Source organism: Ambystoma mexicanum, chromosome 4q, assembly GCF_040938575.1.
Source record: "Ambystoma mexicanum isolate Mex_15411 chromosome 4q, UKY_AmexF1_1, whole genome shotgun sequence".
Classification (NCBI taxonomy): Eukaryota; Metazoa; Chordata; class Amphibia; order Caudata; family Ambystomatidae; genus Ambystoma; species Ambystoma mexicanum.
The window spans coordinates 263,333,608-263,350,177 of NC_090928.1; the positions used below are offsets into that span (position 1 = coordinate 263,333,608).

Genomic DNA, 16,570 nt, shown 5'->3' on the forward strand with positions numbered 1-16,570 from the left:
GAAGCCATAGTGCCCTCATCCAGTCACACCACTAACATGTACTGGTTTTTCTGGTGAAAAAGTGACGCATGGAGTAGGAGTTCATGTCTTACTCCAGATATAGGCAGTAAATGCACTGTTCATTCTGGTCTTCCACATATACAAAATTCAAGTGGCCGGTGGAGCATGCCTTAAAAAGGCTCTTCTTAGCCTTTGGATTGGCCATGGCAGCAGAATGAATCCAGAGAGGCCTGGTATCTGTTGGACTGAGGAGTGCTGAAGAGGACTTCCCCAGAGAGAAAAACTGGAACCCAGGAGCCTGTAACAAAGACACCAAGAGTTATGATAGGTTTGATGTACAATATATCATTTTTAGAAAACTGGTAGAGGATTCCCTCTGTCTCTGTGGCAGGAACGAAGGTACACACTGCCCATTGGAGTTTTAGAATTCAAATAAAAACTGCTCTCTGTTACAGAGTTTTTCCAGCTTGACGATGGGGACTATTCATACAGCATGTGAATCTACGAAAGATCCAATGCTGAAGAACATTGCAGTCCGAGCTCAAATATTTAACTCTCCAGATGTGACAGGGAGGCAGGCATCTTAGCTCTCAATTGTCCTGTGGCCAATAATAAGGTGATCCTGTCCTGTTTTTGTTTGGAATTCTGGGACTTGTAGTTTTCCCAAATTTCTAACACGAAAGAAAAAACTAAAAGGCCCAGGATCAAAAGGGAAAAAAAACAGCAGGATGGCATTCTGATTCATGGCCACTTGAAACTTGAGAGCTCTGGAATCACAAGTTTAAAAAGTAGCACAATAATGAGATAAAGTACTTAAGGTAAGATTCTTCAAATGTTTTAAAGTTTCGGCAGTTAGGTGGTGCTTTAAGGTCTGCCTTTCAACTGCAACTTTTGGGTTTGGGTAGGGAATCTAGGAGCTGTGGGTATTGTTTGGATTTGTATCCACCGATTGACCGCTCATTGCCATGCTAGTCCATATGACCATTCTCAATAACCTGCTGCTCGTCCCCATCTAAGACACCCTTCCCTCACTTTGAGCGAGCATTGTGCTTTTAAGGGGAAGTTGATAAGATTTCTAAGCCATCTTTTGTAAGGTCTTGGCATATTTGCAGCTATAAACCAGCTTGTGGTGTAATATTTATTTTTAACTGTGTGCCTTCAGGCACTTCATTTATAATCAGTATGTGTGTCCTTGCATCTGTTCCTTGCACTGAATTCCTGTTAATACAAAGCATTGTTAAAGCCAATAGTTCTGGCTCTTGCATAGGCATTAGATTGCCATTTACAAGGCACTGTCATAATATACCCAAGTGCTAAAACCATTTGCCATCTGTTGGCATTTTATGACCAGCTCGTACCATTATGCAGTGCCTGGAAAATACTATTTGTTGGCTTTGCCAATGCCTGTATTGTTCTATTCACTCTTCTGGCAGCAACGGGAAGCACCCCTGGGAGGGCACAATTTTGTTTTTCGGTGCATGACTTTTACACATCAGCCAGCCCACGAGGACTGGCTGGTAAGTCTGTTTTATTTCTGTGTGCACACTAGCTTTTTTTACAGGCCCGGCTTGGATGTACCAGGCAAGGGTCCTCTTTCTTCTGACTCCCTGAGCCCACCTAACATTATACAGGGAGCCATGATGGATGGCTCAGCAGTCTAAGCGCGTTCTCATCGATGACGGCGATACCACCATTTTTTGTAATCCTGCCGAAGCCATGGTCAAGAGTTTCAGGCATCACTTCTCCTTCATGCCTAGGGCCCTCCCGCACTTACCGGGGCATCAGAGGAGACATCACATTGCTCCTCCTACAACCCGGGTCACAGAGACAGTGGCATCTCCGGGCTTCATACAGAACTCCATTTTCGGTTGTGACACTCCCACAGCATGTGGGAGCACAGCAATGACAGGAGGCCTTTTTGTTTAATAGAAATATTGGTGAGGATATGTTTTCCCCCTTGAGCGGGGAAGATCGGGGAAGACCAGGGGCCTCATTACGAATTTGCAGTATTTCAGCGGTAAACCTGCCAAAATACCGCCAAACTTGAATACCATTACCTCCACTTGGTCCTATAGGGTTACCATGGTATTAGAAATGATGGTAATTCGCCATTTTTAGAGACCATAGGACAACATGGTGAGTTTTGGCGGATTTACCGCCGTTGCAATTACTGTGCAGTAAATCAGCTGATTTCTGGAGGAAACAAGCAGGATTTTCCTCCACAAATCAGCAGATTTACTGCATGGTAATTCCGCCAAAATCTATAATTTGACGGTGTGGGAAAAACTGTAGCAATTCCGTTACCGCCCAAAAAAGTGAGGATAAGTGACACTTTTTTCCTGCACTGCCAAAACTGTAATGAGGCCCACCTTTGGCAGGCCTTCCCGGGTCCCTAGACGAGCTGCCTCCGATGCTGCCTTTACCGCTGAAACATGCCCTCAATGCTCTTTCCTCAAAATCTCTGGCATTTCCCTGTTTTCGAGGCCGCAGGGACGGGTCCGCTTTACCTTATTGCGACGGGTGAGTGAGGATCAAGGTTTGAGGGTTCGGTGTCCGGAGTCCTCCTATGCAAATGATTGGTCCATTGTCTTCCATTTCGAGGCCCTCGGGTGAATGCCCACGCGTATTTATTTCAATATGGTGCCCATTTGTTTACATGTCATTTTTTTACAGACAGTATAGGACATTAATAAAACAAGTTATGCATTGGACAGTTAGGACATGTGATGATACTTATAGGGTGTGAAAACAAACACGGTGTTGTACATCAACATACAGCTGTTCCTCGCATTTTAACCTTACACTTACATACTAAAGAAGCGTTTTACTATTTTCTAGTGTGCAGATCATAACCCCAGGCGCTCTGGCGAACTAATTTAACTCAGGCGTTACATAAGCATCAGATTTGACAGTGTTTCCATTTTGTCCTTTCCTGGGCTAGTGTTTCCAAGTTCAAGTGTATTTAAACTACATAGTTGCAATGCCACCAATGAAAGTCATTTCTGAGGCTTATTTTGATGAGCTGCTTATTTTAAACTAACTCTTGTTCCCAACAGAACGCAACTGGTCCGGGACTTTTTTCCAAGTTTATTTGGAGGATCCAGGTAGAACATAATTCATTGAAAAGTCAGGGTTGAAAACAAAATGGCCTCTGCTCTCAAGCTGCGAGTGGGCGCAGCACTGATCAGTTTGCCAAGCGCCTCTCTCTCTTGTAAAAACAGGCCATGGCGTAGCTAGTCACTACATGGTTCCCGGTTTCTCTTCCAAACTTGGCCAGGTATTGGGCCTCATTACGACCCAGGCGGTAAGTTACCGCCTGGGCCGTGACTTTACCACCATGGCGTAAACTACGTTTACGCCATGGTGGTTGACGGATTTACCGCCCCATTCCAACCTTGGCGGGGCGGTAAATCCCCATTTTCCCATTTACCCTTCCCCATTCCCATTTTGCCCCATAGGGCATAATGGGAGTGGGGAAGGCGTTAATTACGCCACCGTAAATTACGCCGTAATTACGGTGGCGTAATTAACTCCATGGTCCCTTAGCGCCATGGATTTTAACACCTGCTAAAAGCAGGTGTTAAAATCTCCATGGCGCTAAGGGACCTCGTACTCAGGCGGTAAGGGTCGGCGCTGTTTACGCCGCCGTAAAACCCTTACCGCCTGAGTCGTAATGAGGCCCATTATCTTTTTCATCAACGTCTCAAGTAATTATGTCTATCCCCGAACCTTATAAAGTTGAAATATGGTGCCAGGGAGAGAGGGGGGGCTGGGGCTAAGTATTGGCCAAAGGTAACAAATATCAGCAAAGCCAACAGTTGTGGGCTTTTTAGAGATGGGGGTATTAGCATTTTTCAGGCACTGCCATGATGCTGCTACCTGGCGATAGGATGGCAACAGCTGCCATACTGTGCTAGTCCCTTGGGCATATTATGGCAGTGTTTGGCAAATGCATATCTAATTGTAATAAAGCTGCCTTCTTGCACACACTTGTAGGTTCCTTCAGTTAGGCTTTATTATAAGTTGCTTCAAGATGTTACAGAGCGAACCACTGGGTCCCATCACTCAGGCTGACTTGTCCCCAGCTGACGAATTTAATGATGGAACTCTGACTTAAATTACTATGTGTAATATGTTGGTTATTTAATTTTCATAAAAGGAGTCGGGATGCTGTAGATGCTGCTTAATCTACTACAGATTATACTTTTAAAAGGAATTATGAGCATTGAATGTTCTGTGATGGAAACCCTTAACTAAGTGGACTGAACCTGTTCCCATTCCATTTAATCTATTATTTTTTTCATGTGCAATGTTTTACCTGTGGATGTTATTTTTCTTATCTGTTTGATATTATGCATTAAACTTTTAGTGCCAAACGTTTTATCGCTGAACAGAGTTTGTATTCTGGGCGGAGTAAGCAACCTTATTATCGCTAGTGAAAGTACAGATGAATTTTTACCTTAGAGACATTGGGTCTCATTACGAATGTTGCAGTAAAGCAACAACGGCGACGGTAGTGCTACCGGCGTCGTTGTTGCCATGCCGCAACATTACGAGTTTGCTTGCGGCACCCACGAGCAGTCCAGGATGGTAGCAGCGGTACCGTTATGAACGGTACCGCTGCTACTATCCTTCCCATTCCCATTGAGCCCTATGGCGGCTCAAATGGGAATGGGGACGTACCGGGTCCGGGTCCCGTGAAAGTGAATTACCGGCCCTCCAAGATCAGAATGGCCTGGTAAGTCCCATTTTGCGGCACCCGAGTTTGGGGGAAGCCATGCCCTTATTAAGGGTAAGTCTACCTCCAAACTCGTAATGAGGCCCATTGTTTTGTAGTTCATCTTAAATAATCAGGAGGTCAGTCAGACCCCGCAGGAGTGCATAGGGGTTACCTGTTCATAACAACAGGCCATGTAGATATTCTCAATTATGAGTTCCAAGGAACAGGAGCTAATACCCCTTTGCACCTGAAGTCACAGGAATTCATTTAATTTTATGTTTCACCTGATTGCACACAATCCATTTAATAATCTACACAAGTAGTAGTTCGAGAGTGCCCCTCTACTTATTACGTAAACTATTTCGAAAGCTGGAACCTTGACAGACACTCCCACTCAAACATTTCACTGTGACACAACATTCTCTCAGCTCATACATACACAGCAACCACAATACAACACTAATGTCTATACAAAAGCACAGGCCGTCAGGTATGCAAATGCTTGTTCATACCTGCAAGTCAGTGCACAGAAGAGATGCAATCACACATACACTGCCTTTAAAGCAAGTGGCTGATGGCACACTTGGGAAAGACAGTTCTATTACAACACTATCTGGTTTATATTTGGAATTCAGCCATTACTTTTGAGAAGACTGTTTAAAAAGCAGAGATCCCAGGGGTATGTGTTTTGGAAGGGGAGGGGCAGATAGTGGATGGGAAAGGCCATAGGGCTTAGCATGGCCACGAGGAGCCAATGAGTGGGTTAAAAACTCCAACTCCTCAAATCATGGCTCTTCAAAGCGTAACCACAATGGAGACGCACTAGAATTCCCAGACATTAAAACAATGATGAAAATAACTCCAACCTCGACCACTCTCAAATTGGACAAACACTCAAACCGAAGAACCAACCACTCGACAGAGCATAAGACATCATGGAAAATAGCCACAAAGGAAGGCTGCAGAGACTGACCACATACCTAGACCCACACAAAAGTCCAATTGACTCTCCCACTGGTACAAATCGGACGAACATATCCAGACCGGCAGATGCATTTAGATAGACGTTGGCCTGCGTCGCATCTGGATAGGAACGATTGAAGGATAACATGCCCGCACCTAGAAAATACGTGAATGCTAACATGTGCGACACCTAGAGTTGTGAACACCGGCCTGTGTGGCGCTCGGATGGAGTTGTGAATGTTAGCATGCCCACACCTGGACGGGTCTCTAGACACTGGCCTGCGCTGCATCTGGGTGGGAGTGTGAATGTTGGCATGACCACACCTGGATGGTGTCCTGGGCGTTGGCCTGCACCGCGTCTAGATGGGAATGTGAGGGCCAACAAATGTGAGGGCCAACAAATGCCGCACTCGGACAGAACTTTAAATGTTAGCATGGTAAAAGTCAGGTAACCCACTAACCAATATAAGCTCAAACTCTGCATACTTATCTCACTCACAAAAACTCACACAACCATCTCTCGCACAACAAGCCGCACGCACTTCACAACACTGCAACAACACATAAGCTGGAACAACAGCACACGCGGACTGACTCCGATCCGATACCCGCACCAAAGCTCAGCACCTGGTGTATACCGAGTTGAAGCTGCCAACAGAACACCACTCCTCTCGCTATCCTACTCCCTCTTCACCTTACTAACCCATCCCACCTTTATCGTTCACAGATCCGCCTGAGCGCCTGGGGACCAATTCCGTTGGTGACGGTGCGCGGTACAAATACCTTTAACATTTAACATTTAACAAAAACCAAGCAGCAACAAAGAAAATCAGAGAAACGACAGCGATGAAAACCGGACGGTAAAGTGGCCACGGTCAAAACACGTGGAACCCCCTCGGAGCATTCAACGAGTTAATGTTGCACCTGTAGGTATATGTTTTCCCACTGTCTTTTAAAAAATAACCATCTACTTGAAGAGGACTAATACAATGCACACTCAAGCAATTCACCTACATGACAATGATGGCCAATTCAACACCACGTTGAAGAGTTCTGATTTGCTCTGTTCTGGGGGACTGTGGAGTAAGGTACATCTCGAGCATCCAGAACAAGCCACAAAACAAATATTAAGATGGACGTTGGCACTCACCTTCACAGCTCTTGCCATCGCCGAGTATCCTGTAGCCATTGGGGCAGGAGCAGCGGAACGAGCCCGGAATGTTGACACAGGTGTGCATACAGAGCCGCGGAACGCCTTCCACTTTGTACACTTCACACTCGTTCACATCTAAGTGGAGAAAAGAGAACAGAAAAATGAGAGCGTTGCCTTGCTGGCTATCTATGAATGCCGAAAGAATACTGGTTCCAGGAATATGAGTGACAGCTCAGGAGAATTCTGACGAGTGCTAGGTGTGGGAGTGTTCCTGAATGTGGCAGCCAGGGCCCAGAGATGGAGCGCATGATGATGGCTGGTGTGTGGTCTCTCCACTGTGCAGATTAAGAGTACCTGGTACCTGTATATTCTGTAAATAAAACTACCTGGACGTTCTCAGTAAGAGGCTCACGGCTGGTCTGTGTCTGAAGGAACCCCTGTTCTCTTTTTACACGTTAACATAATGCAGTGCGAGAGCCTAAGCGCAGAGCCAGGGATCGAACCTGTGTTGCTCCACTTCGTCTTACTTCCAAGGCGAGCGCGTGGCCCTTGAGCTATCTTCCCGAGCGTGCCCAGACTCTTTTGATAGGCGTGGCTCAGGTGGGGCACTGACGTATGCAGGGGTGGCATGAAGTACGAGTGCACACACACATAGCGATCATAGTTTAGGTTAATGGACTGGCCCCTGGGGTGGCCAATCAGATTGCCGGGATAGCACGTGCCACCACAGACACACTGCCGTTTCAAAGTAAGACTTGGTATTGAAGTGATTACAAGTTAATTACTCAATTGGCAGAAAATAGTACACTGAGAAATATATTTGAACATGCGTTTCATGTATGACTGATTACAGAGCAGCAGTGATGCCACTTGCTCATTACAGGTCCATTGCAGGTCAGTAGTGATATCGCTACGAGCCTGTAATGAGAGCATTACTGTGAGACTGTTATACTGATGGCACGGGCTGCCACCCATGATAGGGCTATAAGAAACAAGGAATGCCCGATTAACCAACTCCCCAATTCCTTTAATGGATTTTAGGAGTGTGCTAAGCAAGCTCTTTTGCAAAGAGGGGTTTTAATTTCTAAAGGCGACAGGCCCTTCTATGGGAAAGAGGATATGTCTCTAAGAAGTGAACTGTCTGTAATTACCCTAATGTATTGTTTTCTTTGATTCACTATGTGGAATTAAGTCAGCAGACGATTAATTAGGACATATGTCAGTGCGTTTTTCTCTGTAGGTTTGTGATCATTTATATTTGCACATTGCAGCAAACATATCTTAGGTAGCACACTACCTAATAGTGTTGAATCTATGTGATGGTCAAATAATGAACTCCATGGGACATTGGTTACCGCTACAGTAACTAAGGGAGCATGCTTGTCTTTACATGCTTGGCACCGTGCAGGAGAGAAGTAGTGAGGAGTAAGGGGGATGGAAAGAGGAGGGCAGCCAAGTACATCTGCCACGACTGCAAGCTGCCACCCGGGTGTACATGAAGCCTGGGCATCATCCACAGCGGTACACGCAGCGCCATTTGCCGTCATTATCTGCTGCTTGTTCTTCTTCTTGCTGATAGATTTTTATCCATCAGCAGTTATTTTTGGATACTGAGGCTTGACCTCATTACTCCAACTTCTCGGGTTGAGTATGTATTCGTGGGTTTGTATTCTTCTTGGTCTGTGTGGCCTTGTCACAGTAGGCCTGGTTTCACAGGGTCTTCGCAATGATGGGCCGCGGGTAGCGGTCGAAGGGGTTTGCAGTGGTGGCAGTGAGTCTTCTGATCAGAGGGTTTGGGTTCTGATCCAGTCCTTGGCAGACGTTCTTACTCAGCTTCGCTAGATGTTCGTCCAACATCTCGATGTCCAGGTCTCTGTGAAGGTCTGCTATCCTTGTGAAGATTGGAGCTCCAGACGATATCCGTAGGGCCTTGTTCTGGACTATCGGAAGACTCTTCAGGTGTCGCTCATGACAGGTCATTATCTGCCTCTGGGGCCCTGCTACTGTATACTGCTGCTTCCCCCCCTTTTGTCTGCCATGTGGAGGGATTTCCCTCTGTTCTTCCTCCTCCAATCGTGGACAGCAATACAGGTGACTAGGCAGCACCGCGCCATGCCATGTCACACCACATTGAACCTGTGGCGCCCCCCCAAACCCTCTGCATTGACAATGTACCAGTGGTGGAAATGGAAAAGAATTGGTGGGGGATCCCACAAGGGCCGGGGTGGGGGTCAGTTTTTGGAGGGGCGGTGCTCAAGGAGGCAGGGTTAAGGGGGCAGAGCTGGCAGTTGACCGCGGATCAAAGGAAATGTCCAACATAACAGTTTCAAACTGCGCTATTTCTTTCATGCTGCTTCTTCCCCAAACTACATATCAATTCCACTTTAAACCACTTCTATGGCACTGGTGATGAATTACTTCACTATGCGGATAATAGTTTTGACTAGTGTGGCTGAGTAAATATTCTTTGAAATGCACAATTTACATCCCATTTTATTTAAAAAAAAACTCCCCCTTTGGTACTATTCAAACAGGGTGATTTCTGTTCGCCATAAGCAACTTTTCTTTTACTTGAACCCCACCCGGCACAGCTCCTGCAGCTCCCATTTGAAAGGAGTTGGGACAAGGGTGGCTGCATAGTGCGGGCATGGACCCGGATTATTTATTTATTTATGCAATGTTTGTCCGATACCTGTATATATGTATTTATGTATTTATTTATTTATTTATTTATGCAATGTTTGTCGGACACAGGTATCCGACAAATATTACATAAATAAATAAATAAGCCAGGTCGTGGCTGGAGACGGTCGTGGCTGAGGACTGAAACTTCCTCTTCTGGCCTCTTGCATGGGGTCACCAGAGGAAGTTACAGTGGGCTTGCAGGCTCTTTTTTTCCCCCCTTCCCCCCAGCGCAGAGCAGGGGTTTGGGGCGGCTGACTCTGGCCGGATCCTGAGATCCGGCTACACATCTGATGCCGGATTTTGAATCCGTCGACAGCCGGCCCAATGACCAGTGCTGCAATGTACTGACAGGTGAGCATACCGGCCTATTCCCTTCTGAGCCCACAGGGGTTGTCTCTTTGCACTTCTATGCCTGGAACTTGCACCACAGGTGCTGATGTGACACAGCTACACCTCTGCATTAGTATGCGGGGAATGAACATTGGAGCTCTCAGCCTGTTAAATGCCTGATTCCTATTGCTTTTCTATCAGACTTTTTGCCATGTCTGTTTTTCTCTCTGCTGCGCAACTGTGTGTATTGCATTTCACTTAAACTACTGAAACATAACGTGTCAAGATAGTTTCATGTCAACAGCTCCACTAGGTGCAGCTCGCCCACACTGGGCAACAGGGCATCTAGACGAGTAAAGCTAGGATCTGAGTACGTCAGGTAAGTCAGCCAGCATGAAGGAGTCAGGAAAGTGCACACAGGAAATGCACTTTAATGCTTAGACCTCAGGCAGAAGGTTACAGGGCAGAGATGGGGCAAGGCACCCTTCTTCTGCAAGTTCCCATCTCCAAGTCCCTTCACCAAGGGTCATCCTCAGAATCCCCCTCAGACATCATTCCACATTCCCTCTGGCATTCCTAAGGTAGCTGGCCCACACAGACAGCATGGACCCATTCCCTCAGCACACAGCCATGCCAGGTAAGCACGCCAGACACCACAGAGTGCTTCCATCCTTGTGCGGGAGGTCAGAAGGATGGTGGGTTTCCGAGGGGGGGTCCCCTGGGTCGCGTGTTGCGGGGCAGTCCTGAGCCCCCCACTGCGTTCCCGTAAGCCCCCCACCTGAAAGGACACACACACACAGCCTTTCGGTTCGGGCTTCCCGGTCGCTCCCCTCGCGGCCGGGAACGCACCTTTATTTATACACTCGGCGGCGGCGTGCAACGTCACGCCGCCGCGTAAGCCCGTCAATACGGGCAGCGCCACACTCCTCCTTTTTCGGGAGGAACCACAACAACGGCACTTTTAACGATAATAACTTTTAACACACAGCTACACTATAAACCACCACTGCACACCCAACACCCCTTTATTGTCAACCACCCAGATCCCTTCATCACAGTTTACTGGCTAAGTGTCCAAGAACATACTCGCTGAGGTAAGCAGGTTTCCCTCGCCCAGCCCTCTGGGGGTACCTCCTGCCTACCTCCGGCCCGTGGTGTCCCTCAGCCGCGGCTCCCCGGATTGGGGAGTCGGGGACCTCGTCCCGGAAATCTCCAGCATCGGGGTCCTCTGGTGGGTCAGGTTCAGGCGGATTCTCAGTCCGGGGATCACCCAGTTTCTTGAAGAAGCTCACATTCCGGGTGACGGCAGATTGCCCATCCGAGGCCGTCACCATGGATCCTTTGACAGCCACAACATCCAAAGCCTTGGGTTCATAGGGGAGTGAGAGTTTCCCATGGGGGTGTCGGTTGCGGACTAGAACTTCGTCTCCCGGCTCAAGCCGTTGAGGCCGGCGACCCCTTCGCAGGTTTTCTTGGTCAATTCTCACTCGCCTTTCCATTGCAACCCGCTGGTTATCAATCACTCCCGGTTCTTTCTCCACAACCTCGGGTAGCAGACCCCGGGGGCATCTCTTGAACAGCGCTTCTGCAGGAGCCACTCCAGTTGAGGCATGCGGGGTGGTTCGATACACCCGCAGGAATTCGTACAAGGCCCGTTGTAGGGGCTGACCCTGTCCCTGGGCGATTCGGAATGTCTTGTTAAGAGTCCGCATGAGTCTCTCCGCATCGCCATTGGCTCGGGGCTACAGCGGTGACACCTTCCTGTGCTGCACCCCGCAGCTCTCCATGAGCCCGGAGAACCGCTCACTTTGGAAAGGAGCCCCATTGTCTGAGCACAGGGTGTGGGGAAACCCATGGGCTGCAAAGATCTTCTCCACCGCGACCACCACATGCTCAAACGCCACGGATTCGACAAACTCCACCTCTGGATATCTAGAGTACTCATCGACAATTGTCAGGAAGTGGGTGCCCACCGACGTCGATCCAAAGTCCGCGTGGACGACCTCCCAAGGCCGGGTGCCTCGGGGCATCACCTCTATTGCCGGCTCCCGTTGCAGAGGAGAGGCTGTCTGACACCACACGCATGCCGCTACAAAGTCATCAACCCTCTTCTCTAGTTCAGGAAACCAGACCTTCAACCGGAGTCGCGCCTTGGTCTTGGCTGCGCCTTGATGTCCATGGTGTGCCAAAGTGATGACCTCCTTCACTTTTGACAGGGGGACGACAATCCGGTCACCCCGGAGCAGCAGGCCCGACTCCGAAAACGACAACTCGTCCTTCACTTTCCACAGCTGTTCAAGTGTTGTTTTGGCCTCATGTGTCCGCCCGGCCACAGCCTCGAGGACGGACTTCCAGGAGCCGTGTTGCATCGAGTGCCTCAGTACTTGAAAACATTCGTCTTGGGCCACTGCGGCCTCCAGCTCCGCCAGCGGCCTCCAGCTCCGCCAGCGGCATCGCCACCACCATCCGTACATGGCTGTCAGCCTCTTCTTCACAGATATCATGCCCCTTTCCCCCGCACACCCCCGGGTGGCGGGACAGGTAGTCCGCCGCATTGTTGGCCCCGGGCCGGTACACCAGGGTAACAGAATACTCAAGGAGGGCGAGCATCCACCTCTCAATCCTTGCCGGTGGCTTTGACGATGACCCAACCAGGATTGGAAGCAACGGTTTGTGATCGGTTACCACCGTCACCGGACGACCCAAGACATAGAGTTGAAAATGTCTGCAGCCCCACAGCACCGCAAGGGCCTCCCACTCGATCTGGGAGTACCTCTGCTCAGTCTCTGAGAGTGCCTTGCTGGCATATGCCACGGGCCGAACTCCCCCGTTGCGATCCACCTGAGTTAGCACGGCCCCCAGGCCAAAAGGACTGGCATCAACAACGATCTCTGACTCCAGGGCTGGGTCGAAGAATGCCATGGTGTCTTCCGTCGTGAGGGCAGCGTTGATGTCCTCAAAAGCGGCCTGCTCAAGTGGGCCCCAGTGCCACGTTGACTCCTTCTTCGTCAGGGCCCGGAGTGGTTCCGACCTTGAGGCGAGGTTTTGGATGAAACGTCCACAGTAGGTCACCATCCCAAGAAAACTCCTCACATCAGACACCGACTCGGGAGGTTGTGCCGATTTGATGTCCTGGACCTTTCTTGGATCGGGCGATACCCCTCCCTCCTTGAACACAAAGCCGAAGAATTCAATGGAGGTGCGCATGAACTCGCATTTTTCCTTATGCAGGGTAAGGCCCAGTGATTGGAGCCGTTCCAGGGTCTTACCAAGCCTCCTCATATGGGCTACCTCTGTCTTCGCGAACACCAAAATGTCATCGCTGATGTTGAGGACGCCCTCGAGATCTGCCAGGGCACCCCTGATGATGTTCTGGAACACCTCGGCGGCAGATGACACTCCAAAACTCAACCTCTTGTATCGGTACAACCCCCGGTGGGTGGTAAACGTTGTTATGTACCTGGACTCAGGGTGGAGAACGACCTGGTGGTAACCTGCTCGGAGATCCAGTTTCGAAAAGAACCGAGCCCCTTGTACTTCCGCAATTATGTCGTCGATCGTGTGTGTGAGATGCTGCTCCCTCTTTATTGCCTTGTTAGGGAGCCTCATGTCGACACAGATGCGGACCGAATCAGGTTGCTTAGGTTTTCTGGCCACCACGATCGGAGACACCCAGGGGGTTGGGCCCTCCACCTTTTCGATGATGTCCAGGTTTACCAAACTGTCCAGCTCCTTGTCCACTTGCTCTCTCAGATGAAACGGTACCCTACGATGTTTCAGGGCAATAGGTTGGACCGACTCATCAATGTGAAGCCGAACTGGTTCGCCGGTCATCTTCCCGATCCCACTGAAGAGTGCTGCGTACTTGTCTAGGAGATCATTGATGTCTTCCATATAGACTGAATAGGTGAAACTGACAATCCCCAGGGCCTCGGCAGCGGCACAGCTGAGCAGGGTGTTGTCACTCACAGGAGTCACATAGAAGCGAGCCTTGATCTGTGAGCCGTCATGTGCAACACAGGCTACAAAGGCACCATCCAGTGGTATCGGTTCCAGCCCTCCAAACGCAAATATGCGAGCCTTCGGTGTGTCCAGACCTGGGAGGGGTTCAAGCGTGTCATAATGTCCTCTGGCCATTACATTGACGGAGGCCCCCGTATCCACGAGCACCGGGACTGGGGAGTGGTTGACCTCCACCACACATCTGGGCTGTCTCCGGCTCTTCCTTTTCAGAATTTCCACGCTCGAGACGAAAAAGATGTTCTCCTCGTCCTCCTCCTCGGCACCCTCCACCTGGGGATCCACTTCGCCCTGATCCACCTGGGCCACATTCGGCGGCGGGTTCTGGCGTGGAATCCATGTCCGTGGCTGGCCTCTCGGCACCATCACCGGCAGGGCTGCACGGCATACCCCTGAAAAATGATCGGCCAGTCCACATCTGCCACAGGTCTTTCCCACCGCCGGACATTCTGTCGGGTGAGGAAGGTCGTACCCGCACTTCTGGCACGACTCCGCGGCTCTGCCTGCCCTGTCACGGGGTCCTCCACCAGGACGTCTCATGCCTCTGCCACCTCGCCACACAACGCACACCTCCTCCGATCTCACTGACTGGGATCCTGCCTCCATCTTATTGGCCCGAGCCTCTGCCACCTCATGGCAACGGCCGAGCTCCAGTATGCGGGGCAGAGTGATGCCTGGCTCTCTCAGGACCTGCCTCCTGAGTTTGCCGGAGGAGCATGCCTGGATTAACATCGTGCGCATCATGTCTTCCGCGTCCGTCCACGCACATCCTAGGGAGAGGCGGCGCAAACGACCATAGAAGGTGTCCAGTGTCTCATCGTCCTTCTGTTTGGCCGACATCATAACAAACCTCTCATAGTCCACATTAGCAAGGGGGAGGAAATGTGCAAGGAGTGCCGCCTTGGCCGCATCATAGGAGGCATTAGCAGGTGTGAGGGATTCAAATATTTCCTGGACTGCAGGCCCTGCGGAATACAGCATGGTGGCCACTCTGCTGTCATCGTCCGTCACCTGAGAGGCCCTGAAATACATATCAAGGCGACTCATCCACCTCCTCCAACGGGGGCCCATGCTCGAAGGTGGCCCCGATGCATCAAATTCCGGAATGGGCTGCAGAGCAGCGTGGGCCGCAGGTGCTCTCGCCTGAGCCATGATGGGGATTCCAGGTTGGGCAGCTGGCAGCACTGCGGGAGGTCCTTGCAGGGGCAGCTGTGGAGCCGGTACCGGCTGTTGCATGGAACTTATTGGAGGCTGCCCAGGCTGTTGAGGAATCGGCGCAGCCTCTGCCCCGTCATCCGAATCTTCAGAATCAAACATAGGTCTGAGCGCACAGGCACCCCCACCAGTTGTCCTGGAGGCCGCAACTCAGCCACCCTTCACCAGCCACAGTGTGAGTGTATATAACAGTCAAATCCGATACCAGGTACACACTACAAGCCTGACAGCTCACCTGGGACGGGCACCAGCTCCAAGGACGAGGAACACAACATGCAGATGTGAATGTCTCTCAATCACAACCTTCTCCGATGATGAAGAGGATGAAGAAGATACCACAGCGACTTGATGATGAAGGGGACGAAGAAAAACTGCTGTCTCCATCCGCTGGCATCCACCAATGTATGGGTGTCCCAAAAATTAAGCCATGAGCATGGAGTAGGCTAAGCAGGTCCAGCCATATTAACCCTTCTCCTGGCTTTCACACGACGTAGTTGCACCAAAACTACATAAAAATTCACAATCCAAACATGGGTGTGCAGATCATGCTGCCTGCAAGCAGAATTGCCAAAAATTTGGCCCGGATTCACTTCCCCCTCCAAACCGGAGCTCGGAGAACATCCGCGGCCTGTCAGACAAAATGGCCGCCGGCCGCATGTACGAGCTGCAGCCACGGGGCATCCAGGCGCTCTGTTTATGCAGAAAAAATTTCGGAAGCCTGCACCGCCGGGCCCGGGCATCCGCACTCGCTCGTCGCCACTGTTGGGGGGCGGTCCTGAGCCCCCCACTGCATTCCCGTAAGCCCCCCCACCTGAAAGGACACACACACAGCCTTTCGGTTCGGGCTTCCCGGTCGCTCCCCTCGCGGCCGGGAACGCCCCTTTATTTATACATTCTGCGGCAGCGTGCAACGTCACGCCACCGCGTAAGCCCGTCATTACGGGCAGCGCCACAGGTGGGTTGAAAGGTTGTGGAGGGATCCATTTCCATTACACAAAATAACAAAGTGCAATAGAAGTTTCGAAATGTATTTGCATTTTTAAAGCGCTCACACACATCAAGGCGCAGTTTTTTTTGGTTTGTTGTTGTCGTCTTAGTTGCATATTTATAATGCGCTTAAATACCCAGAGGTTTCTAAGAGCGAACCAGGGATCGAGCCTGTGTTGCTTCGTATTGTCTTGCTTCCCAGGCGAACACACTGCCACCAACCTATCCTCCAGGGACAGCTTTTCACACTCATTTCACACTCCAAACGTACAATCTACTCTACAATTATGTTTCTGATAAAAGGGTTGTATGCTTGAATCACTACATACATAATGCCCACCGGCATTTTTAATAACACTGACACTAACAATAAAATGTTTGTAACATTGAAGCATGTACACTGATTTGGACCCCTCCCGTATTTGGATGTAAGGATAAAGTTGCTGTGACACTGGAATCAATGTAAGGGAACATTTGTTCAGACCACATGAGTTGGC

The 16,570-nt window shown here is 49.9% G+C and overlaps 1 protein-coding gene across 1 annotated transcript in view; it reads right to left on the reverse strand.

Annotated features, from left to right (window-relative positions):
- The window catches only part of FBLN7 (fibulin 7), a 710,294-nt gene that overhangs the window by 107,703 nt on the left and 586,021 nt on the right, over positions 1–16,570 (reverse strand). Inside the window, exon 6 of the mRNA XM_069607833.1 lies at positions 6,834–6,971. Within this exon, the coding sequence (XP_069463934.1) occupies positions 6,834–6,971 (138 nt within the window). The remainder of the gene's footprint in view (positions 1–6,833; positions 6,972–16,570) is intronic.